The 26,765-nt window shown below is 37.0% G+C and overlaps 1 protein-coding gene across 1 annotated transcript in view; it reads left to right on the top strand.

Annotated features, from left to right (window-relative positions):
* CDK13 (cyclin dependent kinase 13) overlaps positions 1-26,765 on the top strand; it is a 180,856-nt gene that overhangs the window by 137,035 nt on the left and 17,056 nt on the right. The window contains exons 8-9 of the mRNA XM_042780990.1: positions 10,297-10,398; positions 10,495-10,572. Coding sequence (XP_042636924.1) covers positions 10,297-10,398; positions 10,495-10,572 — 180 coding nt within the window. The remainder of the gene's footprint in view (positions 1-10,296; positions 10,399-10,494; positions 10,573-26,765) is intronic.

Genomic DNA, 26,765 nt, shown 5'->3' with positions numbered 1-26,765 from the left:
TTTGAATTTGAGGAAAACTGGGTGGAATGATAGCTAGCATGTAGGAATTGTACATTGGGGGTACATGACCAGTATGGATCTCCTCTGTCACGGAAAAAAAAAAATAAGAGAACCATTGTATTAAAATTGTTGTTGTTGTTGTTATGTGCCGTCCAGTCGGACCTGACTCATCGCGACCCCTCCTTGGGTTGCCAAAGCAGTATCACTACGGAAGTAGATTGCCCAACCTTCCTTCTGAGGAGTGGCTGGTGAATTTGAACCGCTAGCCTTCTGGTTAGCAGTCAAGTGCCTTAAGCACTATGCTACCAGAGCTCCTAGGGTGGGGAAAAGATTCCTTTATACCTAGAATTCTTTTAAACCTATGAGTAGTTATAGGCATTGGTAACTATAGAACTTGAAGACAAACTTTCCCCCCATTTCTTTATTACTTGTTTATCTTTCATTGACTGTTTTTAGTCAAGTTTTCCTGAGACTTGGAGCCATGTGGTATTCCCTTCCATGTTTTTATTTTACCTAGTTATTGCTCCATTGCATTTCAAAAAGATGATGTATCATTTTCTCTTTGTGTGATTGTCTCGTATATATTTCGTATATATTTTTTTAAAATGTGCTTTTCACATAAGTTGAAAAATTATTTCATATTTTAGAGAAGAAACAATAACTTAGCCAATTTATTATTTTAATGCAAGGATATAAAATCCATAGGCCTTAATTGGGGAACTTTGGTTCTAGTTCTGACTAGAGCTGTTTAAACAGTTTGGAACCTTAGAAAATAATTTAATTTCTTTTGGCTGCATTAGTCTCAGCTTTAAGATGAGGGCTTTAGAATAAATGATGTCTGAAATCCTTATATGCAGAGTGTTGAAAAACACATCTCTTAATGGTTCTGAAGGAACCCTGGTAGCATAGTGCCTAAGGCACTTGACTGCTGACCAGAAGGCTGGTGGTTCAAACCCACCAGTCACTCCTCGGAAGGAAAGTTGGGTAATCTACTTCCGTAGTGATACTGCCTCGGAAACCCAAGGAGGGGTGGCTATGAGTCGGGTCCGACTCGATGGCACATAACAAAAACAACAACAACAAATGGTTCTAATACTTATGTGATGAAACAATAATAAAACAAATAAAAGTTTTTAAACAACTACTAAAAACTTACTTTATTTCTGTATCATGATCCAATAAATAAGAAAGAGAAAGAAGGGAGAAATGAAAGGGTTTTTGAGTGTTACAAGAAAGAACCAGGTAACAGGTCACTAACACCACCCTCCCAAAACACACTCACCTTTTTGGGAGACAATGCTACCATCTAGTGGCTTTTCAAAGAATTAACACTAAAAGCAAAACTAAAATTTTCCCAAGTAATATGCATTAATAGGCGCTCTGATGGTGTAGTGCCTAAAGCATTTGACTGCTAACCAGAAGGCTGGCAGTTCAAACCCACTAGCCACTCCTCGGAAGGAAGATTGGTCAGTCTACTTCTGTAGTGATAACAGCCTTGGAAACCGAAGGAGGGGTTGCTATAAGTTGGATCCAACTTGACAGTGTGAGGTGTTTTTTTTTTTTTTTTTGATACAATGGGAGGGGAAGCTAGTAAGTATCCCTGTAGCCACTTGTTCAAGGGCAAGATCAGATTGTATTCAGGATTAAAATTCCCTCCTTAACTCTGATCACTTTTGTCCTTCTCATTCCAACGAAACTGTAATCACTTCAAGATAGAGAATATTTTATACCTTGTGTTTCATATGCTCTTAAAATATTGAATACATTGAATATATGCTGTATTGATTCTGAACTGAGAGAAAGTCATCCTGACCTACCTTTTATCGATCAGGAATCTTTGGAGATTCAAGATAATAAAGAGATCTTTTGAGAGGGCCTGGAAAAGATTGGGAAAACCATGGCAATAAAAAGATTACTAATAGGAGCTCTGGTAGCATAGTGCCTAAGGCACTTGACTGCTAACCAGAAGATTGGCGGTTCAAACCCACCAGCCACTCCTCGGAAGGAAGGTTGGGCAATCTGCTTCCGTAGTGATACCGCCTCAGAAACCCAAAGAGGGGTTGCTATGAGTCAGGTTTGACTCGATGGCACATAACAACAACAATACATGAAATGCAATAAGTTGTGACTGAACAAGCTTCAGGAATAGAAATAGCATATAGATCCCTGACTCAACTGTGAGATCAAGATTAAATTGTTATTTCCTTTTGTCCTGGTCAAGTAGTCTACAGTTTTGAGCATATAAAGAAGAAAGGCAGATAATTTAAAACTTTAGGTTACAGTGTTTTCCCCCTTCCTCTTGTGGGAGGAACCTCATCGATGTCCTAAATACTGAAGACTTGCAAGTCTAAATTTCAAGTCTTGAATTAATTTTCCAGAGTGGAAGATGTTTAGTGGACATTTCTATGTAGATGATCTCCTAGATGATCTGGTACCTTAAATTAAGCATATTGCTACAAAACCTATCTTTCTATCCCCATAAAAAAATTTCTTCCATTTCCTTTATTCCCCTTTCTAGTTAAAGGTATCCAGTTACTCCCACGAGTGAATATGTCTCTCATAAACCCATTGCCATTGAGTCGATCTCAACTCATAGAGACCCATAGGACAGAGAAGAACTGCCTAATAGGTTTCCAAGGGATCTGGAAGAGTGTGTATCAGGGTGGTATACTTTAAAGTACTTAATACAGTCTGTATGCTGAACAAATAATCCAAGAAGCTGGACTCTATGAGGAACAAACACAACATCAGTATTAGTAGAAGATTCATTGTTAACTTGTGATATGCAGATGACACAGCTTTGCTTGCAGAAGGTAAAGAGGCTTTGGTATGAATTACACTGCAACATAAAGAAAACAAAACTCTTCACAACTAGACCAATAAGCAGCATCATGATCAATGGAGAAAGATTGCAGTTGTCAAAGATTTCAGTTTTTGGATCTACAGTCAATACCGGTGGAAGGAGCAGTCAGGAAATTCAATGATGTATTTGTACTGGGCAAAAGCTCTACTGCAAAAGAACCCTTTTAAAGTGTTAAAAAGCAAAGATGTCACTTTGAGGACTAGATGTGCCTAATTCCAATCATGGTGTTTTTAGTTGCCTCATACGCATGTGAGAGCTGTACAGTGAATAAAGAAGACTAAAAAAGAGTCAGTGCAATTGAATTGTTGGCAAAGAATCTTGAATATACCAGAACTGCCAGAAGAATGAACAAATCCATCCTGGAGGAAGTACAGCTGGAATGCTCCTTAGAAGTGAGGATGGTGAAACTTTGTCTCACATACTAGGGACATGTTGTCAGGATGGACCAGTTCCTGTGGAAGGATATCATGTTTGATAGAGTGTCAGTGAAGAAGGCAATCTTCAATGAGATGGATTGACACGGTGGATATAAAAATGGGCTTAAACGTAATGTGTTCTGAATAGGAAGTTCTAGGAGCCTCTGAAGTCTGCTTTGGAGGAGGTACCATTAGGCTGGTGATAGTTTTCTGGAGTCTTTTTGTAGCAAATAGTCTGCTAAGTTTTGTTGTCTCTGCTCTCTCACCCTCCAAATATAACAGTTTTGCTGGTTGAGGTATACGTCCTCCCTTTTCTCACTCTTGTCTCTTGTCTGATAATTTACGTTTATGAAATAGTAAAAAATCTGTTTTGTATATTAATGATGTATGTCTGGTAGTAACAAATGCCAAGACTATGAGGCAAAAGTAATGCCACAGTAGTAGTTAAGGTTATGTGTCAGCTTGGCTGAGCCGTGATTTTCATTGGTTTGGCACTTATGTTATTGGTGTGATCATCCTCCATATGACCTCATGTGACCTCATATGACCATCCTCCATTTCACATAACAGCCTGGTCTTTGGTACCTAACTGTGTTGGTAAGTCAAGAGAGGGTGTTACTAAAGTTTCAATCTTTAATGGTAATTGTGGGAAAAAGACAAAATACCTGCCCTAACAAGATGTACAGTCTACTAGAAAATACAGACAGGTGAATACAACATTATATGGTAATGTATAATGCTATATTACTTACATTAGAGCAAGAAAATATGTTTTGGGGATATCTGATATAGGCTAAGCTTCTGGGAAGAGATGATACTTAAGGTGCAGTCTGAAAAATGAGTTAGAGACTAAGTGAAATGCAGGATTTTTATGAACCTAGCAAGGTGAGCAGCATTTGTTTGGCCTTCTCAGAGACCTGAAGTCCCAGTGTTGCTAGAGGAAAAACAAAATCATGAAGAATCTTATTAAGCCTTCTGTGGATCTTTGCTAGAAAAAAGAGTGTGTGATATGTAATAGTGTGTAATAGTATGCATATGTAACATATTCACATACATGGGCATTTATATCATGACTCTGAGTGCATTTGGAAAATGGTTTGGCCTTATATTTCTAGAGGAGGTGTGGTGGCATAGTGAGTAAGGCATTTGGCTGCTAACCAGAAGGTCGGCGGTTCAAACCTACTAGCTCCTCTGTGGGAGGAAGATGGGCAGTCAACTTCCGTAAAGATTTACAGCCTTGGAAACCCAATGGGGGATCACTTTGATCCAGAATTGACCTGATGGCAGTGAGTTTGGGTTTTTTTTTTCTTTGTTATTCTAGAAGCAAGGGCATAAGTTAGAAACCTGTTGTAATAAATCTAGGTGGATGATAACAGAACTTGGGAATGGGCATAGGTGTTGGAAAGATGGAGGTGAAATACAGGGATCTTAAGGATGTAAAATCATTGAAACTTGGATGGTTGATCATATGTTGTGAGACACATCCCTGTCTCTACTCCTACTATAAAAGTTTTGCTTAAGCAGCTCAGAAAATGGTTTATTAGGATAGGCAACACTGTTGTAACTAAAAAACTCAGGGAACCTCAAAATTTAGTGGTTTAAAGAATAAGAATTTCAACATTTCTCACTTAATAATCTAGAGTGGTTGCTGCTTACCTTGGTTCAGAATGAAGAATATTTAACGAAATCACCAGGTCAGGCAGTGAGTCTGTATTATACCCTGGAAGATCTGTTGTTTTTCATACATGTCTTCCAAGACTGTTGCCATCTCTGTCAACCATAAGTGAGCTGAAGGAAGGAGGTGTGTTATAAGACAGATCTAGAACTGGCACTTACCACATGGTTCGTTTTACATTGGAGAGAACTTGGTCATGTGGCCACAGATAACTGCAGGGATGGGAAATGTAGTGAACCTAGGCAGCTATCATAGAAGAAAGGAAGAACAGATTTTAGAAAGCTATCATAAGTCTCTACCACAAATGATCATGCTTGTTTACTGAATAGGAAACAGGAGGAGAAACAAATTTACAGCAAAAGGTAGTGAATTTTCTTTTGAAAGTGTTGAGATCAAGGTAGTTTTACAACTTGTAAATTTGGATGTGTAGTAAGAACAAACAAGTAAGAACAGGTGATCGTCAAATGGCAGCATCACAGCATCATTTGGGAAAAATTACTTTTGTTTATCTGTAGCAGTATGATGATGAAAAAATTTAAAAGTCATTTTTCTTGGTAGATGTCAAAAGGAGGACAAGAGGAATGAAAATAGGAAGAGGGAAAGGGTAAGAGAAAAAAGATTGTATTTACTATAAAATTAAAGTAAGTGCTTATTATGTGCCAGTCATGGTTCATTGGTAGAATTCTTGCCTTCCATGCAGGAGACCCAGGCTTAATTCCCAGCCATAGTACCTCACACACAGCCACCACCCACCACTTGCATGTTGCTGTGATGCTGAACAGGTTTCAGTGGTGCTTCCAGACTAAAACAAACTAGGAAGAAAGGCCTCGTGATCCTTTTTTTTAATGAAAATCAGCTAATGAAAAGCCTATGGATCACATCTTTTGATCCTGTTGTACATGAGGTTGCATTTATATCACTAGCTACTCTATGGGAGGAAGATGGAGCAATCTATTTCCGTAAAGATTTACAGCCTTGGAAACCCAATGGAGGGTTCCTTTGAGTCAGTGACAACATATGCCAGCTACTAAACTAGGTATTGATACATATTGTAGATAATAGCTTAAAAAAAAAGGTCCTTGATCTCATTTGCATTAGGATAGACTCCTTTGAGGAAGTAAATTTGAGCTAAGACCTGATTGATGAGGGAAAACAGAAGTACCTGGAAGAAGAACATTCCAAGTAAAAGAAAACTAAGCAAATGCAAAGCCTTGGGAAACAGACTTGGAAGGTTTGTTTGAGTGCTAAAAAGTTGGTCAGTTTGATAGGAGATAAGACCAAGATAAAGAATTTAAGTTTCATTTAGTTGTAATGGGAAATCATTGGACAGTTTTAAGCAAGTATTAAGCAACTAGGTGACATGACCTGGTTTTTTGCTTTTTTTTTAAAAAAACAAACAAACAAAACAAACCTTGGAGAAGCGGGGGCAGGATGGTTAAGAGTGAAGACAAAGAAACTAAGTGATTGTTGTGATAGTAACAGTGGCAGGATAACAGTGCCTTGGACTAGGGTTGTGGCTGTTGAAAAGGTGAAAAGTGGTTGGATTTGGAATTAGTTTGGGATATAGAACTGTAGTGAATTGTTGATTGATTAGATGTGAGGTCTGAAGGAAAGAGGAATCAAGCATGACTCCTGGATTTTTTTTTTTTTTGCTTCAGAAGTTGTGTAGGTGTTAACAGTAGGTTCCAGATTTCTTTTATAGTTTGGTAGGTGTTTCTGCAGTGGATTATGAAGGTGACATGACATTTTGGGCATATGATGAATTTAGTTAACTGAAGGTTTGTCATATTTTTAACCTTTTGATTTACTAAGGTTATTAAGTGCAGTAGCCAGTGGGATTAAGAGTTTTCTCCTAATCAAAAGAATATGTTATTTTGTTGTGCTTATAATCAGAATTATACTTAAGAATTTAATTTTATAAATAAAATTTCTTCACATATCTGTAGTCCCTTACAATAATGCCTTAATTCCAGTAAGCCTTCAATAAAGATTTGTTAAATAAAGGAAATCAACAGCTTTTTTTAATAGATATTTATAAGTTGACTTTTTTTTCCTCCAAAACAGTCTAAAAGAAATAATAAATTTAGACCTTTGTTTTTGGAAATATGGATAATTTTAGAGCTAGTTTAGTTTCTTCGGTAAAATTCTTTTTTCTGTTTCTTAGAATGATCATTAACAAAGGCAGCGACTCTGGTTTGTAAATTTTAACTGGAGTTACCTACATCACCCACTTCAGGGGCCTAGGAGACTGAACCGCATGCCAGCCTGGGGATACATTCTGTGGCAGTTTTTAGTTTATTGGGGATCCAGTGCTGCTTGACAGGGAAGGCCATAGCATAAATCATTTCCCTAATATAACATGTTATAGAATTCCTCAGTCTTTGGAATTTTTGTCCAGGGGCAAAATATTATAAGCTATCATATATAGATACAGAGTTTGAATGACAGGTTGAATGATCTCTGATGACATTCATTGAATGTAAATTTAAATGTCAGTGTAGTAGTTTTATATAAAGCTTGTATCAGTGTGAATGTTTAATGTTTATTCACTTTACAAATGAAAGAATTTCTACAAATTTGAGATTATATGAGTGTTGTGAAATTGGACTTTCTGGGTCAAATTTTATAATTGAATGCTTTTTCTCAGTCTTTACCTAGTTCTGATTTTTCTTCCGACAGAAACACGTGGGACTATTTGGAAAAGCTATTAATTAGTATTAATAAATATTTTTGCTGTATACTTAGATGTACATACTTCATCTAATTTTGTGTCTAATCATTTTGAAAATGCACAAGTTACTTTTACTTCTGAATTTGATGGTCGTTAACAAAAACAAGTAAGATAGTCTGGTTTTAACTAATAAATATGACAGTGTTTAAATGTTGCCTGGAACTTGACACATAGTATATAAAAAAGCAATTATTGTTTTAATTTAAATATTCCTTTTAAAATTTAGGAGCTTTTAAAATTTTGGTGGCATAGTGCCTAAGGCCTTTGATTGCTAACCAGAAGGCTGAAGGTTCAAACCCACCAACCACTGCTTGGAAATAAGATCAGGCAATCTACTTCCGTAGCGACACCACCTCAGAAACCCAAGGAGGGGTTGCTATGAGTCAAATCCGACTCGGTGGTGGTAAATTTGGTTTTTTAAAATCTAGTAATCTGAATTTGTGTGGTTTCTCCCTATAATTCAACATACTTTTAAAATATAGCTCTGGTAGCATAGTGGCTAAGGCACTTGACTGCTAACCAGATGGCTGGCGGTTCAAACCCACTAGCCACTCCTCGGAAGGAAGGTTGGGCAATCCTACTTCCGTAGTGATACTGCCTCGGAAACCCAAGCAGGGGTCGCTATGAGTCAGGTTTGACTCGATGGCACATAACAACAACAACAACAACATATACATCAATATATAAATATATTTATTTCTACACATAATTCAACATACTTAAAAATATATATATGTATATATATTTGTTTCGATTTCCAGATAATTTTTTTTAGTTCCTGTAGTTTATATTAATTTAAACATTTTCTTGAGACTATACATATCTAGTTGAACTTTAATAGGACGACCATAAGTTTCATATGTTTATAGACCCTAAAATGTGTTAGAAAAGCTAGTCATCATAAACTTCATAAACTTTGTTCTCCCATCCAGCTAATTCATGTATGTTACCTAAAGTTTCAGGGCCATACACATTAAGGTGCCAGCCCTGTGCCCAGTATAGGTCTGGGCTTTGTCTGTGGGGATCATTATAAAGAATGACCTGGGGTCTTTTGTCTTTCTGGGAAGATATAAAACATAAAATAGAGGAGAGTTCAAGACAGTGGTAAGTATGATATGAATTTAAGAATGTGAAAATAAATATTGTTAATAGAGATTAGACTTTATGGAATTGGATTGCTCACTTTGTCTTGAAGGAGATAAAGGGTTTGAATGAGAAAGAATAGGGAAGAATTTCCAAATATAAAAGGAGTTAGGGCATAAAGAATAGAGCAGATTTTTTAAAAACAATTAAGTCCAGCATAATTAGAAGAGCTATAATTTAAAAAAGCTTCTTTATTATATGATTAAAAGTGATCCAGGAAACAACAGAAATGACCAAGGAAATACATAAATAACGGTAGGAAAAAAATCTAGTTTGCCATTGAAAATAGACCATCCTCTCCGTTTCACTAATTAAACTGAGACCAGTTACTCCCTTTTTCCAGGTTTGGAACACTGTTACTGTACTATCTATATAAGGCTTATAGTATGAGTGCTTGAACTATTTGGAGAAATTTGACTGAATGGTGCAGAACAGATCCGATTGCCAAGGTCTTATGCTGCCTGGAACTTCAGATCTCTAGTTGGCAGTGTGAATGCCTAGAGGGAATGGCTTTATAAATCGTATGATGCTTTTCCTTCTTCCCAAAACTAGCCCAGGCCTTAGCCAACCTCAGGTAAATGGGCCTGGAATACTACCTTCATCGAGAATTTATGATATGAACTTAGAATCCTTGTGATTTAGAAGAAAGAAAGAGAGGTTTAGAATAGATCTAAAGACATATGATCTCCTGGAAGTACATATCCTAACCCTGGATCAGTCAGAGAGCCATCTCTGACTTCTTAGGACCTTCTTCATTCATGTGAGTCAACTAGAATATAATCATTCTCTGAGGATTAAAAGCACTGTCGGAGAATGTATACCATAATGGTCAAACTGGTCCTTAGTATAATCTGCTGTATAGATAACCTTTAATGTCTATGGCTAATAAAGAAGTAGCAACAGTATGTATGTCATTATTGTTAGAAGATGACAAAAGAATCATCTGATAAAGTACCTTAACTGTTGCTAATGGTTCATTGCAGAATAGTCTTCACCTACTACAGTGTGTATTTCTGTACTTGATATTCACATACTATAGTGGGATAAAATACTGCCAGTGATAGGCCCATTTGAAAACTTTTGTTAGTTGATACCTACTTAATAATCCTTATCACCCACTAATAATTTGGCAGATGTGGTCTAAGTCAGTTTCTTCAAAAGTTGTTATGGAGAGGAAAAATAGTATTGAACAGTTGAGTTGATATAAAGATCTTTCTTTGATAAAATTATAGTTAAAACTAGCCAACTACTATTCATTTTCATGTATTTAAGGAAAATTTTAAGTTCATCATGTTGCTTTTAGATGTATTTTATGACCACTTATTAGAAGGCATAGCATATCTGTATTTGTAGGTACATGAGAGTGGTTTAGTTAGTAGGATTACTTTGATAGGCTAAAATAATGTTTCGTAAGAGAATCTCTCCTAACAAATACTAACTCTAAAGAGTGTTTTTCTGTGTTTTTTAGTCGACCATATACTAACAAGGTCATCACTTTATGGTACCGTCCACCTGAACTGCTGTTGGGAGAAGAACGGTATACACCAGCTATTGATGTATGGAGCTGTGGGTAAGACAGGCTTATTGGTTGGTTCATTGTACTTGAAATTTTTGGTAGTAAAATAAAATCAACTAATTTGTTAATGATTGGTATTTTTTCTATTAGATGTATTCTTGGTGAACTCTTCACTAAAAAACCTATATTTCAAGCAAATCAGGAACTTGCACAACTAGAATTAATAAGGTAAGCTCATGATTCTAATATTTGGGGCAGAAAGAGGTCATAGTCCATAGGAAATCTATCAAGCTTGTCTTTTCAGAAGGAAAATACTGTGATTCTCTTGAGTGCTAAATGGAGGAGAAACTAGGATGCAAGCACTTTGATACTTGTTCCAATAAAATTAAGAATCTTAAAATTCCTAGATCTTTTATTTTTGTGATTAAATATAAAGTTTTAAGGCCCCAAAAAATAGGACTGGGAAGAAAGAGTAAATATGAGAGAAGGAGAGAATGAATAGTAGCTACTTCTTTATAAAGAGCGGCGGAAACTACTGAAGAATCAGTGTTTTGGTATTTTGTAAAGAAGTGCTCTCTCTTCTCTCTCTCTCTCTCTCTCTCTCACACACACACAAATTCATATACGTATTTATATGTGTGTATGTGTTAACATAAGGAGCTCTGGTAGTGTAGTGCCTAAGGCACTTGACTGCTGACCACAAGGCTGGTGGTTCAAACCCACCAACTGCTCCTCGGAGGGAAGGTTGGGCAATCTACTTTCGCAGTGATACTGCTTGGGAAACCCAAGGTAGGGTTGCTATGAGTTGGGCCCGACTCAACGGCACATAACAACAACAACATGTGTTACATATACAACAAAATACATGCATATACTCATACCATAGGTCTTTATGATTTAAAGCCTATCATAGGACCTCTCTCAGAAGGAGCTGTTCATACATATTAGTTACCTTTCTCTTAATCCTATATTTAATAATATCCTTAGGAAAGATGTTGGTATGAGGTACGAATCTATAGAATTTCACTTTCCCATCTGGACAAAACGAACATAAAACAACAATTTATAACCAAGGAAGGACCCCCAACTTCATTTGTAAACTATGAAAGGTAGTACTGAGAGGCAGACAATTTTAATCAAACTACAAGAAGATCCTGAGAATTCACAGGTATTTCCCTTTTTGAGGAGACTATTACAGTTAGCTGGAGTGTGGGTAAAATAATTAAAATCTATACAGAAGAACCTAACTATTGCCCATTTTGATGATGTGGAAGATCTATAGGTTATTGCAGAGAAAGATGAGAAATTTATAGGTTAATGCAGGGTAGAGCCTACTTCTTCTTGGGATAATTTGGCTAAAATTAGAAATACAAACCAGAGACTACAAGTGATTTTCCACAGTAGCTGGTTGCCTAACCCTAAAATGGAAACATGGAGCCAGTTATATCCCTGACTTGGCTTGAAGGGGTCCCAGCACAGAACTTTCAGGAAGGAGGTAGAGAAGGAGTTCACAAGAAACATACTATTAGGAAACTTTCATTTTACCTTCTTTATTGTATAATAGACAAGAGGAATAAGGTTAGAGAATAGTTTGGATTCTTGAAAAGAAGGAATATATACTTTTAAAATGCCAATTAGACATTTACCAAAGTTGGCTGTAAGTAGAAAAAGAATATGAGAGTAAACTCCAAAACACTGAAATCTTACAGAATGTATTACAAAAATATAGTATAACCAAAAATAGAGTAAAACTGGAAATTAATATAAAAATGGAAACAATAATGTCTCTCAACTATCTCAAAAGTTTAAATATATTAAAAATTATTCTTGGATTATGGAGGAATCAAACTATATTTCAGGTGAAAAGCTATGTACTAAACCTGTGCTTAGGAGAAAATCCACCGGAAATACATTCCTAAATAAGAAAATTGAAAATAATTAAAATAATTCAACATTCACTAAACGAGGTTAAAAAAAAAAAAAGCATGACTAATATACATGAGTAGCTCCTTAAGAGATAGGTCCTACAAAGGCTCCAATCATAAAGACCTATGCTACCTAGTATATGCATATATTTTGGTGTGTATATACAAATACCAATGCATATATAAATATAATATGTGTTTATTTATATAAAATAGACTATTACTTCCATACAATATACATACAATTAATTAATGAGCTACAATAGTACAGGATAGAACTAAATCTAAGAGTTGGTTTTGGGTTTATTCACAGACAGGAACAATATAAACTAAGCCATTAATTTAACTTAGAACAAGAAAAAACACAACCGTTGCCATGGAGTTGGATCCAACTCATAGCAACCCTTCCTTGGGTTTCTGAGGCAGTATCACTATGGAAGTAGATTGCCCAAACGTCCTTCTCAGGAGTGGCTGGTGGGTTTGAACCATTCTTCTGGTTAACAGTCAAATGCTTTAGGCACTACGTGACCAGAGCTCAAGGAGAGTATAAATAACATAATAAATGAAGTTATAAAAATGGGAATTGATCACAGATGCAAAGAAAATGAAAATAAATTATGACACCACTTGATTGACCAAACTTGATCTAGAACACATTGGAAAACTCAGAGAAAATAATGTTATTAAAACATATCTCAACATAACCAGGTCTCAGCATTTTCGTAGGTAAATTCTTGCAGATCTTTCAGAAACTAATCATTGTACTATTGTTTAAACTGTTCAGAACAAAAGAATAATGCAGTACAAACTTTCTTATTCCAGCCTTCCCTTGTTGAATTAACAGATTTGTTGGGTTAACTGATGTTCTCCACTACCTCTGTAAATAAATACTGGTTTGATGACATGGTAGGCTGAGTGCTTGCAGCTTAGTGAGTGACCAGTTTCTAGTATGACCATGCACCCAATAAAGAGTTATGATGACCAAAAGGTGGTGGTTTGTCTCTAAATTTTTTATTCAAATTACTATTATTATAATTGTGTTTAATTAAATACTACATGGATGCAGGGCTTTCACCTAAAAGAGTTGCTATCAGATTAATTAGGAGTGGGCAAGGAACTGTAAAAGGTAAAACAAAAGTCATAAAAATCTAGAAAGATTTAGCATTCAGATTGCTTTCAAAGTGTTGTTAACTTCTGGCTTTATGTAAAGAAAGTAAAATGTAAAATCCTTTATTTGTGGGTATGGTTTGTGCAAGAAAGTTAATGCAGAATTTCAATGACTCCTTTGTTCAAAGAGAAGGCCTTGGTCTTGTGTCAGAAGATTGGAGAATAAATGTACATTTATAAATTTTCATTTAAAATAAAATGTTTAAATTATGCATCTGTGTATCTTTTTTTTTTTTTGGTAATGATTCTCTTTTCAACCTATTTTTTTCAGTTAACCATCCATCTGTTGGTCCTGATTGTATTGGATGCTAGGGCTTTTATTAATGATAGTTAACATTTATTTAGTTTATAAATGCAATCATTTTTCTGAGAATTTCTCCCGAATTATCTCATTTAAGTTTCATAACAACCTTATGTGTTCTTAAAGTTAAGAAAATGAAGCTTACAGAGGTAAAGAATCTGTTTACAGTCTTAAAACTAGCATCTGGCAAAATTGGGATTTGAACTTAGACAGTTTTACCTCGGAATCTAAAGTTTTAATCATTACTCTGTACTATGTAGGAAGTAAAAAAACTTTATTGATACTTTTTACATAGACATAATAACAAAAATACCAATACTTGACAAAGCAGCATGACACGTTTTTTTATAGGATACTAATCCAAAAATTCTCAGAGAGATATTAGCAAATGCTACTTTTTTGGGGGGTGGTGAGGATTTAATTGCAGAATCAAATAGAGTTCATCTGAAGAACATAAGGAGGTTCTTAGGAAATCGAAATAATGAAAGATTATTTTTTGGCATTATTATGTAAGGGTGTTCTAGAAGTACTAACCTGTTAACTATTATTGTTAGAAAAGTACATCATAAGGGGTGGAAATAGTGGAAAGATGGGAGAGATAGTTAGAATTTTGTATATGGTAACATTGCATACATGGAACATGCAAAGATATCACCTGAAAGACCTCAAAATAAAGAATTTGGTAAAATGACAGGTATGAAACCAAGTGTGTTGAGCACATATGGATTACACAAATATATACTATATTATATATGCATATTAAATTATATGTTAATAGATAGTAAAAGCAGTAACGTTTAAAAATGTGTATATATACCAATAATAACCACTTAGAAAACATAGTGGAGAAGAAATTGCCTTCAGCAAAACCACCACCATATATATCCCAGGAATATTGAAAACTATAACATCCTGCTGAAAAATGTAAAGAATATTTGAGTAACTCTTAATGAGGCATACTTTATTCTTCACTTGGAAGCCTTCATTTTTAATTAAAGATGGCAGTTTATCCTAAATTTATCAATATGCTGCTATTGAAAATTTCAGAGGACATATTTTGAAACGTGATTGATTTTAATGTTTATCTGGAAAGTTAAACATGAACACAACAAAGAAAATTCTTAAAAAGAAGGGAAAGTTGATATATTCTAGTTGGGGGAGAGAGACAAAACAAAACAAAAATAAAATATATCAAGTGGTGATAAGTATAAATGTATAGAAAATGGTAGAAAGTGACAATGGATGTAGGGTCAGTGAAAGTCTGTTAACTAAATGTTAACAGAAATCCGAATGGGGAAGGAACACTAAAGTTGGGGCATGAGTAGTATATACTTGGGTTATTTCATGAACATGGTAAGTCAGTTAATGAACTAGATGGAAAAAGAAAACAATCTGTCTACCTGGTGGAATACGATATAGTTCTCAGGAAATAGTAGATCTACAAACAGTTACGTGGAAAACGAACTCATTGAACATGAGAAGAGCAGTTTTGTGGAAGTCTGTATTTCATATGATCCTTTTAAGAGAACACAAATTACATACATCAAAAGATTTCTGGAAATGGTTAATTTCAGCATGGACTTGTGAGAGGGGGTTGTTAGGGAGTGTGCAGTTTTTACTTTCTTTAACTTTAAATTTTAGATTTTCTTTTTTTGGTAAAATACCAAGTATTTATAATATAAAAAAATGCTTCAATTTTGATTCTGTAGCGTTTTTTTCTAAAATATGAAGGAAAAAGGAATTTTCTGATAAACAAGTCTCCCAAGTGTAAGGAGGCAGCAAAGTATTTGAAAAGGGTATATGTGTAGGCTTTGGAATGTTACAGACCTGGGATCTAATGCCAGCTCAGCTACTTCTGCACTTGGGACCTAGGGTAAGTTCCGTAATGCCCTCAATTTGTTTCTTCACGTGTAAAACAGGACTAATAGTATGCTTAAGGTTGTAAGAATTAAAAAAAAATAACCAATGTAAGTAGATTTTCTGGTACATTTTTCTCCTTACCTTTTTTGCAGTTATGCTGGGATCTTTCCCTGACTTAAAAGCCTTAGGAATGATGAGATCTAGGGTCTGCGTTATACAAATGCATGTAAAAGAATGTGTGGATATTAATCAGACCCTTTCTTAAAGAGCTTTACACTGTTCAGGTCAACTTTATTTATGCTTTGCCTTTTTCCAGAAAGTACTTTAGGAGCTCTGGTAGTGCTGTGGTTAAGGCATTGGGCTGCTAACCCAAAGATCAGTGGTTCAAACCTACCAGCTGCTCCATACAAGAAAGAGAAGGCAGGCTGCTTCCATAAAGAGTTACAGCCGTAGAAACTCTGGGGGGGTCGTTATGAGTTAGAATTATTTGATGGTGGTGGGCTTCACATGGTTTGAAATAATCATGGAAGAAATGAAATTAAAAGTATATTAAAGTCCTGCTTCCTTCTGCTCGCCCCTTCTTTTTTCTTCATCCCACATACACATATAGACCCAAGATGGTCATACAGGTGAAGTTTAAAAACTTTGAAGGAATAGACTTTGTTTTTTCCATAATACAGGAAAAGAAGCAGACTTCCTTTTTATTTTTTTTTGTGGTAAATGAAGCTTGTATACTTTCTGTAAACTATTAGTATTGAAAATTATGTAGATTTGTGCTTGATGTTTTTGGTCTTGAGACTTCTTTAATCTTAAAGATTATCAAAGATACTAAGGTGCTTTGGTTTATGTTAGTTATATCAACATTTACCATATTAGAAATTAAAACTAAGAAATATAATTACTTATTAATTCATTTTAAAAAAATAACATTTTCAATCGAAGAAAACATATTTCCAAAATAAAAGGAATTTTGTGAAATGGATAGCATTTACTTACATTTTTACAAATCTTTTTCATGTCTGGTTTGATAGAAATGACACTTGGATTTTTTTGTCTACAGTATGCTGCTTTAGTTGACATACATGAAGAAAATACAGGTATGAGGTTGAAAAGGGCAGAGTATTTTAGTAATCTTTTCAGATAATTGTGGATATTCTTTGAGACTGGATAAGAACTCAATAAATGGTAGGTTTTACAGGTTAGTTGTAATGTGCAATCTGAAACCATATGAAAAAAACATTGTGTACTTGTACACACTGAAATCCATTGGTCTGTCTTACACTTTGAGTTGATTTTCTGCCATTATGGAAAATACTGGTTCATTGAAGCAAGCACATCTTCAAAATGTAACATTTCATTATACAATATTTGTTAATCACTAATCTGACTACAAAAGTTTGTTAAGTATTATGAAGCTATCAAGGTCATCATGATGGTGGGTGGATGTAAGTTTTCCAATGTTCCAGTTTTTTCTAGGAAGCTCAGATTTTGTCATAGACAGTAAATGCTATTGATTGTTCTCCAACAGACTGACTTTATGCATGTTTGCGAAAATGCATGGCAGATACTCTTATATAACCATAGTTTATTAGTTGTTCTTGCAGGTAAAAATGATAAAAGCAGATACTTTAGCTTGCAACTCAAATAATTGTACAAGTGCTTTTCCTGAAGATAACCATAATACTTTCTTGTGCAGCTGAGAGCTTTATGAGTATTTCCCATTTTATCATGGAAAATATTATAACAGTATATACTCAAGGGTAGGGATTTAATAAAATTAACGTTTTTTTTATTGCTTCATGAAGCACATTTTTTCTTCCCTGAAATTGCATGATAGTGAATAATACAGTTAATAATTAGTAAAGTTTGGTACCACTGCCTTGAATTGTGTTATGGCACCAGCAGTTTTCCCCCATTGGTTTTTTTGGTACCATAAATGTAAAATCAGCCCATTGAAAAAGGCAAATAATGTCTTTGCAATATTTTGGTTTGGCAGACCCACTGAAGGATCTTCAAAACTCCCAGGGGAAACTGCTGCTATATACCAACCTCATATGTAAATATTGGTGCAAAACATCTAAATTAACAAGTAAAAGACAGCATTACACTAAGGTATTAGTACTCCTCCCCTCCTCCCAGTAAAGACACTTTTATTAACCTTTAGAGAGAACAAAGACAATCATCCAGGATAAGGAAAACCATCAGCCTATACACAGCTAAATGGAGACCAATGAGTCACAGCCATAGCTGATTATATATGATTGAAAACAAAGGGAACCATCACAAAATCATGATTGCTGTCAGATTATTTTATTTTATCACTGTTGCAGGCCAGACTACAGAAACGGGGTAGGGGCATGATTGAATATGTACGTACATAATTAAAGGGTTACAGAATTGGTTCTGGGCATTGTCTGGCCAGGTGGTGGTCCAGATAGGACTCATGACCAGGCAGCCTGAATCACAGCCATGAGGTGGCTACAATACAATACCAGGATCCCAACCTTAATTTAAATTAGAAAAAGACACACTCAGGCAAGTTCCCTCTTCCTCTGTGTGAGGATAATCTGCTTTGAACCACAATCTTCTGAAGGCAAACTGCTCCTTAGGTTTGTCCTGGAACTTGACTATGTAAGATAGTAGTACTTTGATTAGGCCCGGGTAGTATTCCTACAATATTGTTGTTGTTATGTGCCCTTGAGTCAGACCCAACTCATAACAACCCCTCCTTGGGTTTCTGAGGCAGTATCACTATGGAAGTAGATTGCCCAACCTTCCTTCCGAGGAGTGGCTGGTGGGTTTGAACTGCCAGCCTTCTGGTTAGCAGTCAAGTGCCTTAGGGATTATGCTACCAGAGGAAATCTGTTAATGTAATTCATGGTATTAGTGGTCCAAGGGAGAAAATACATATGATCATCGTAATGTTGTTGTCAAATCAATTTTGACTCATGGCAACCCATGTGAGAGTTTCTAAAAATCAAACTGATAAAATTAAACCACCCTTTTAAAAACTTAAAAACCCATAATGAAAAGGAATAAATGAATGCTTCCTTAACAGGAAATGTGTGTGTGTATCTCTGTATATCTTTATTATGTTTTGTGTTTCGCAAACCGGAAATCATCATCCTTCCTAGTAGTAAACATTGAAGATAATCCCTTCAAAATCAGAAACAAGACAATATTTTGTGTGTCATTACTATAATTTTTACATTGTTTGGTAGCTGCCATATAACATTACATACCATGATGGTAATGATTTGAGAAACATGGATGAATTATGACTATATATAATAAGATTGTGAACTTTGAAAGCCTCAAAGAAGCAACTGCTGATACTCTTAGGAACTATAGAATCTCAGATGACCACCTAAAAATTTAATATGTCAAATATCAAACCTTTCCGCTAAACAAAACTTTTTAAAATTAACTGCTTAAAAAATAATGAAGTAAAATCACATCCATAAGAGCCACATGTGAAACCCATAACAAGAAATGTGCACTATTAAAAAAGTTTTATAAAAAAGATATTTGTTTAATACAGTATTTGATATTTAATACAAAGATGCCAGTCATTTGTAAATTAATCTATAAATTCAGAGCAGTAGTTGAATCTCAATGGGATTCTCTTTCTTTTGGAATGTGGCAGTATTGATTCTACAACTCATCTGTAGAGAAATTCTAAGAATTGGACTGGGCAGAGGGTTGGGTGGAGGGATTTGTCTATTAGCTTTTCAAAAAATCGAATTCTGCATATTGTATTGACCCTAGAGTAGATAGATTGGTAGCTCAAAATACATTCCCAGGTATTTGGGGATTTAGCATATGCTTTAGTGTATGATGCATTTCAAGACATCTTTGGTAAGTGGTATTAGGGTAGCTGGCTGGGCACCAGACACAGATTGCAGCAATACACAATTGTTGTCATGTCTGCCTCCTGAATTTCTGATTACTTTCCTTAACTCCATATCCCATCCTTTGTGCTGCTACCAATTAGATAACTCACTGCTTAGGAATCTTTGCACAGTATATATAATGAAATAACTGAAATTCCTTAGCTAAGGATTAATGGGACTGATAATTTATTATAAGACTAGTAGTGTGCCTAATTAATTTTAGCCACTAAGGTGAAATTAATCTCTCTTTTACAAAAGAAGAAATGGACTCTTATGCCATTCCAAGGTTCAGATCTAGAGTTCTTTTGTGAAGTATGTCTTTGTTAGAATTAGGCAAACTACCTTTCAAAATTGTATCCCGTGCCCCCAGTCACCTTTTCCACCTGAACATCCCTGATCTCTAAATCTCACCTACATGGATCTACTTAGTCTTTCCAAGATGTCTGTATTTTGCTACTTCCATGCTTTTGCCTGCCCTCTCTTTGCTGTCAAGTATTTTTTGTTTCATTCCTCACTTGTTTGCTTACACTTGAAATTGTAGCCAAAATTCTGTATTCCCTCCATAACCTAGTATAAGTTTTTTTGTATTTCTGTAGGTGGAAAGTATTCTTTATTTCCTGTATTCCAATATATATTGTTGTTGTTGTTAGGTGCTGTTGTGTCATCTCCGACTCATGGCGACCCTATGCACAACAGAATGAAACACTGCCCAGTCCTGTTTCAGCCTCACAATTGCTAAACCTGAGCCCATCATTGCAGCCACTGTGTCAATCCATCTCCTAGAGGGCCTTCCCCATTTTCGTTGACCCTCCACTTTACCAAGCATGATAACCTTCTCCAGAGAATGGTCCCTTCTGACAACATGAACAAAGTAGGTGAGATGAAGTCTGGCCGTTCTCACTTCCAAAGAGCTTTCCAGCTGCACTTCTTCCAGGACAGATTTGTTAGTAATTCTGGCAGTACTTTGCAGTATTCTTTGCCAGCACCACAACTCAAAAGCATCAACTCTTCTTTGGTCTTCCTTATTCATTGTCCAGCTTTCACATGTTTATGAGGCTCTTGAAAATATCACGGCTTGGGTTAAGCTCACCTTAATCTTCAAGGAGACATCTTTGTTCTTCAGCACTTTAAAGAGGTCTTCTGCAGGAGATTTGCCCAGTGCCATATGTCATGTGACTTCTCGACTGCTGCTTCCATTGGTGTTGATTGTGTAATATATGATTATATTATTTATACTTCTTTACAATAAGGAGGAGCTGAAGGCACTGGGCTGCTAACAAAAGGTTGGTGGTTTAAACCTCCCAGCTGTTCTGTGGGAGAAAGATGGGTCAGTTTGCTTCCATAAAGGTTTACATCCTTGGAAACCCCATGAAGGTTTCTTGAGTCAGAATCAACTCTGGCTGTGGATTTTTGGTTATTATAATAAGCATCAGCCTGCTTGGAATTAATTATGTAGTCACTTGGGGTAGTATCCAAAATGTGGGTCACAGTTTCTGAACATAATTTAGTAAGAGAAACAGACTTGTAAACAACTAAAAATACAGGGCAAGTTGAAACAAGTGTCAAAGAAGCAAGCATTAATCACTGCTACACACTCCCATTCTGAGTAGTATTGGAGATAGAGAAGACTTCATTGAATAGATTGCTTTTGATCTGAACCTTGGGAAGTGGATTTAGCTAGTAGGATTGGGTGAGAAGGAATATGAGCATAATCATGGAAGAATAGTCTACGGAGAGAGGGACACTAAAAGATGAAATGAGAATGGAAGTTTGGGACCATGCCATAGCCGTGTTACAGAGTTTGGCCCTTTTTCCTAACGGAGCCACTACATTTTCAAGGGAGTTGTTATAATTGGGTTTTAAGGAAGAGGAGACGGAGTGTATGAAGGATAAAATCTTAATCCCCCCCCCCCCCCCTTTTTTTTTTTTTTGCCTGTCTCTTGCTTGGCTGAGAAGCTACAGGAGTGAGTCCAATTCTAGGCCCGGAGGGTGACTAGGGGATATTATCTTGGGGATTTCACCAGTCTCTATCTTAACCCTGGTCTAAAATCTTAATACTTTTTAAAGAGCTTGGGTTTACAAAAATCTTAAAGTACACTGAAACATGAAAAGTACATTTCTTAATGTGTGGCTTAAAAAATAAGAAAGGTTGTCTCATGTAAATGTGTTTCTGAGGTGGCATTCTGAAGCTCAACTGAAGAATGGCAATTTTAATCATCATTTGCTTGTATACATTTATATGTGCATGTGTGTATACATGTATTAAGAGTCCCTGGGTGGTTCAGATGGTTAAATGTTTGGCTACTAAGTGAAAGGTTAGCATTTTTATTCCAGTCACTGTCACCTCAGAAGAAAGACTTGGTAGTCTGAAAGATCATGTTGTTAGGTGTCATCGAGTTTATTTTGACCCATAGTAACCCTGTCTACAACAGAGCAAAACACTGCCTGGTCCTGCAGCATCCTCACAATCATTGCTATGCTTGAGCCCATTGTTGCAGCCACTGTTGCCAGCCCTTCTTTGAGAATCTTTCTCTTTTTTGCTGACCCTGTACCAAGCCTGATGTCCTCCTCCAGGGACCCTACTGATGACATATTCAAAGTACACGAGATGAAGTCTCACCATCCTAAGATGAAGTCTAACCGTCCTGTGGAGATTTTCTAAGGAACATTATGGCTGTACATCTTTAAAGACAGATTTGCTAATTCTTTGGGCAGTTCTGGTATATTCAGTGTTCTTTGCCAGCACCATAGCCATTGAAAGATGATAGCCATTGAAAATCTTGTGGAGGCAGTTCTACCCTGAAACACACAGGGTTGCTGGGAGTCAGAATTGATATGATGGCAACTGGCTTGGTTTCTGGAGCTCTGGTGGTGCTATGGTTAAAACATTGGGCTGCTAACCAAAATGTTGGTAGTTTGAACCCACCAGCTGATCTGTGGGAGAAAGATGAGGCAGTCTGTTTCTGTAAAGATTTACAGTCTTGGGAAGCCTTTGAGGCAGTCTACTTTGTCCTATAGGGTTGCTGTGAGTCAGAATTAACTCAAAGGTAGTGGATTTGGTTTGTTTTGGGGGGCTTTGGTTTTGTTTTCATATAGATAGATAGATAGATAGATAGATAGAAAGAATAAGTTTGCTTATAGTCAGTGCTGCATCAACATTTCTTTTTTTAATTGGAGAGAAGTCAGAGCTGATTAGGGGGGAGAGGGTGGTAGAGAATAAAAAGCATAGGTTGCTGCTGGGGGTGTAGTCAGGAAGGTTTCTTAGAGGGGAGAGCATTTAAGCCAGTCTTGGAAAGATGAAAATGCCTTCCCAGGAGAGGGAGGGGACTATGTGAAAAGAGGCCCAGGATAGGACTGAGTGAGTGGGCCTGCAGTGAAGTACGGAGGGCAAGGAGAGCACACAGATACCACACGTCAGCTTGCTGTGTCTCCTGTAGCAAGCACATACTGACAGACTGGGCCTTTTACCTTCCTGACAGTTTAGCTGATACTTACTAATCAATGGTTGGGCAATCTACTTCCCATAGAGATAACCACCTCGGAAACCCAAGGAGGGGTCACTATGAGTCTGGTCTGACTCGATGGAACCTAATAACAACAACAAAAAATCAATAAAAGCAGACATAGCTATGACCCAGCAGCAGCCTGATATATCAGAGGAATGTTGGAGTTCTGGAACTGTATGTTGGGGGAGAGGAAAGGCACCATTCAGGCCAGTTTTGGAGGACACTCTGGGGGAGAGTGGATGACCACAGAGGAAGGCAGGATGGAAGCAGAGGGCTCCAAGGCTCCTTTCCCCTTAGCGTGACATTCTGAGAAACCCTGGACTTTTGTAGATTCTATAGATGGGGGCCAGCTTCTCCTCTCCATGAAACCCAAGCCAGGCCCCCATCCTCAGGCCCCTTAAGGTGGACCTTGGCCACCACCATCTATCCAGGGGACCTAGCACAACTGCTGTGTGAGTGATAAAATATGTAGGAGAGGTACATGTGGAAGCCAGACATCTGCCACACCCTGGGTCCCTCCCCTACAACTTTCCTCATAAACTCTACTTCATCCACCTTCCCCTTTTTTCATGCTTCAGTCTGGTTCCCACTTATTTCTCTGGGCCCATCTCCTTTCCCAGCCTCTGTCTTGGTCTGCGGCTCCCTACATGACATCCTTTCTCTGGGTGACCTCATTCACCCCAGGCTTCAGTCTTCAATTTAATTCCTTAGCCCTTCACTTGCCTTTCACTTTAGATAGGGCCATCATCCTGCTTCCTGGATGTCTATCTCACGCCTCACAGCCAGCATGGTGGAAACGAACTAATCCTCATCTCCCAAATCTGTTCTTTGGTCTATTTCAATAAATAGCTATCATCAACCCATCTTATGAGGGCCCTCCAACTCCTCTCTCTCATCCCTCATATTTGACCGGCTCGAAAGGAAGGTTGGGCAATCCTACTTCCGTAGTGATACTGCCTCGGAAACCCAAGGATGGGTCGCTATGAGTCGGGGCTGACTCGACGGCAAATAACACCACCACCAGGAGTTGGTCAGTTGTACCTCCTTAAAAAAAAACTCAATACTTCTTTATACACACCAAGACCAGCTGATAAATTTTAAACTATATATATTCTTAAAAAAAGAAAAACTATTGTGATTTGAGTGAAAGTTTACAATAATAACTGGTTTTCTCATTCAACAAAATTCCTACTACTGTGTTTCATATTAATTGGAATCCTCACAATGTAACAGCACTCATCCCACTTCCTCATTGTGTTTACTGTTTCTTATCTTTTCCTGGCTTCTGAGCTTTATCCTTGGGCAGAAGCTGCTCTTTTGATCTCATACAGCCGAAAGTTCTAAGAAGTGATTACCTCTTTAGTGTTACTCACCTTACACATTTGTCTGCTGCTTGGCTGAATGTTGAGCCACAGGATGAGTTCAGTTCCAGGCTTGAAGGGTGACTAAAGGCCACAATCTCGTGGGTTCCATCAGTCTCTATCAGACCAGTAAGCCTGGGCTTTTATACGATTTTCAGTTTTGTTCCACATTTTTCTCCTACTCTATCCAGGACTTCCTATTATCCCTTTCTCAGTGGTTGGTAGTGGTGTCCAGGCATAATCTACTACTTTCAGTCTTGTGGTCATGGATGCCGTGATCATGGAGTAATGGATCAGAAGCCCATTACTCCTTTGTACTATTGTTTCCATGCCTCTTTGATTTCTTCACTTTTCTTTGCTTCAGATGGAGAGAGACCAATAGTTGCACCTTAGATACTGCTCACAGGCTTTTAAGATCCCAGTCACTATTCACCTAAGTAGGATGTAGAATATTGTCTTTGTGGGCTATATTATGCTAGTTGGCCTTTCTATCTCCCAAGGCTATTGTCCTGAGTCCCCCGGCCCAGTGACTGATTCTTGAAGGTGTTTGGTATGGCTAAGAATTTTTTGTAAGTTTTCCCCTGATTGTTTTACTATATAAAAAACTCGCTGCTGTCGAGGAGATTCAACTCATAGCAACCCTTGCTTGGGTTTCCGAGGCAATATGTCTACGGAAGTAGATTGCCCAGTCTTCCTTCTGAGGAGTGCCTGGTGCTTTGAATCACCAGCTTTCTGGTTAGCAGTCAGATACCTTAGGCATGCCACCAGAGCTCCCCCATTCTACTATATATGTGGATATATTTACAGTACATACAAATTATGTAGACGTATCCTCTGCCAAACCTGTATGTGGTAATGGGAATGAATAGTCCCTACCCACACCTGTTCTGTTTCTCTGTCTGTATATCCACTCATAGATTATTGTTTGTTACTACTTATACTTATGATTGTATATGTAACAGCATTTACCTTTGTTGTTTAAAACTCTTGTGCACCTCTTCATGTCTTCTTTTGCCTTACTGATATTGTGCTGATCATCCCCTTACTGTATATAGCCTTTCCCTTCACCTAAATTAAGGAGCATTCTGGTGGCATAGTACCTAAGGCATTTGATTGCTAACCAGAAGGCTGGTGGTTCAAACCTACCAGCCACTCCTCGGAAGGAAGATTGGGCAATCTACTTCCATAGAGATACCGCCTCAGAAACCCAAGGAGGGGTTGCTGTGAGTCAAATTGACTGTACGGTAGTGTAGTGAATTTAGTTTTTTTTTTGTTTTGTTTTGGGTGGTGTAGTGCCTAAGGCATTTGACTGCTAACCAGAAAGTTGGCAGTTCAAACCCACCAGCCACTCCACGGAAGGAAGACTTGGGCAATCTACTTCCATAAAGATTTACCATCTCAGAAACCCAAAGGGGGTCACTATGAGTTGGAATTGACTCGATGGCAGTGAGTTTGGCTTTTTAGTTAGTCATTTTCCAAATTACAAAAGGACAAATACAGTATGAGTCTGCCATTATAAAAAAACCAAGGAAAGATTTACATGTACAGAAAGACATACCCATTTATTCTTGAGGTTTGTATTACTCAAACTTAGTTAACCAATTTTTCATGTACATATTGCCAAATCACTTAATTTTCAGATGTTGACCAGCTGGAGCTACTTGTTCACTTACAGTATCTCATCTACAAACTACCCCTCAAAGACTTACTAATGAATACTGACATAATGAGGGTTTTCAAGATACAGTGATTCCCCAGGTTACAAATGACGTATGGGTACCCTGTACTTGCTGTTTAATGTTAGGTGAATTTGCCTCATTCTGAACCAGTTGAACTCCTATCCCAACACATTAATCACAGTCATCTTCACTTGCTGCACATACAGCTTTTAAATAAAAAGACTTCAAGCCTTTTCTTTTCACTAAAGTAACACTGAATAAGAACAGTATGCACCTGTTCCAACTTACCTAGAAATTTGACTGAATGACACACTTAGACACTGATCTTGTTCATAACCTGAGGACCTCCTGTATAGATAAACAGAGAGTAAAGCTATTAAAATTTCTAAATACCTTAAAATCAGTGGCACTACTTAGATTCATTGCTGGATGGTGCAAATGGTTAAGTTTTTGATCACTAGCTAAAAGACTGGCAATTCAAACCTACCCAGAGGCACCTCAGAAGACAGGCTTGGCTATCTGCTTCTAAACTTGAAAACCCCATGGAACAGTTCTGCTTTGCACGTACAGCGTTGCCATGAATAAGGATCAACTCAACAGCAACTAACAATTTAAATTGAAGAACTTTCATGGTTCAAGAGTTTTATTTTTAGGGTCCTCCTGTTGACTACATATTCATTAGCAACCTTTACAGTAGTACTTCCTGAGATAGCATAGGAAATCTGTTTT

This window comes from Orycteropus afer, unplaced genomic scaffold (assembly GCF_000298275.1).
Source record: "Orycteropus afer afer isolate SDZICR_OR568_19922 unplaced genomic scaffold, OryAfe1.0 scaffold00077, whole genome shotgun sequence".
In the NCBI taxonomy this organism is placed as follows: domain Eukaryota; kingdom Metazoa; phylum Chordata; class Mammalia; order Tubulidentata; family Orycteropodidae; genus Orycteropus; species Orycteropus afer.
Note: the sequence above shows the minus strand (reverse complement) of the source record. Positions and strands in the feature narration are given on the sequence as shown.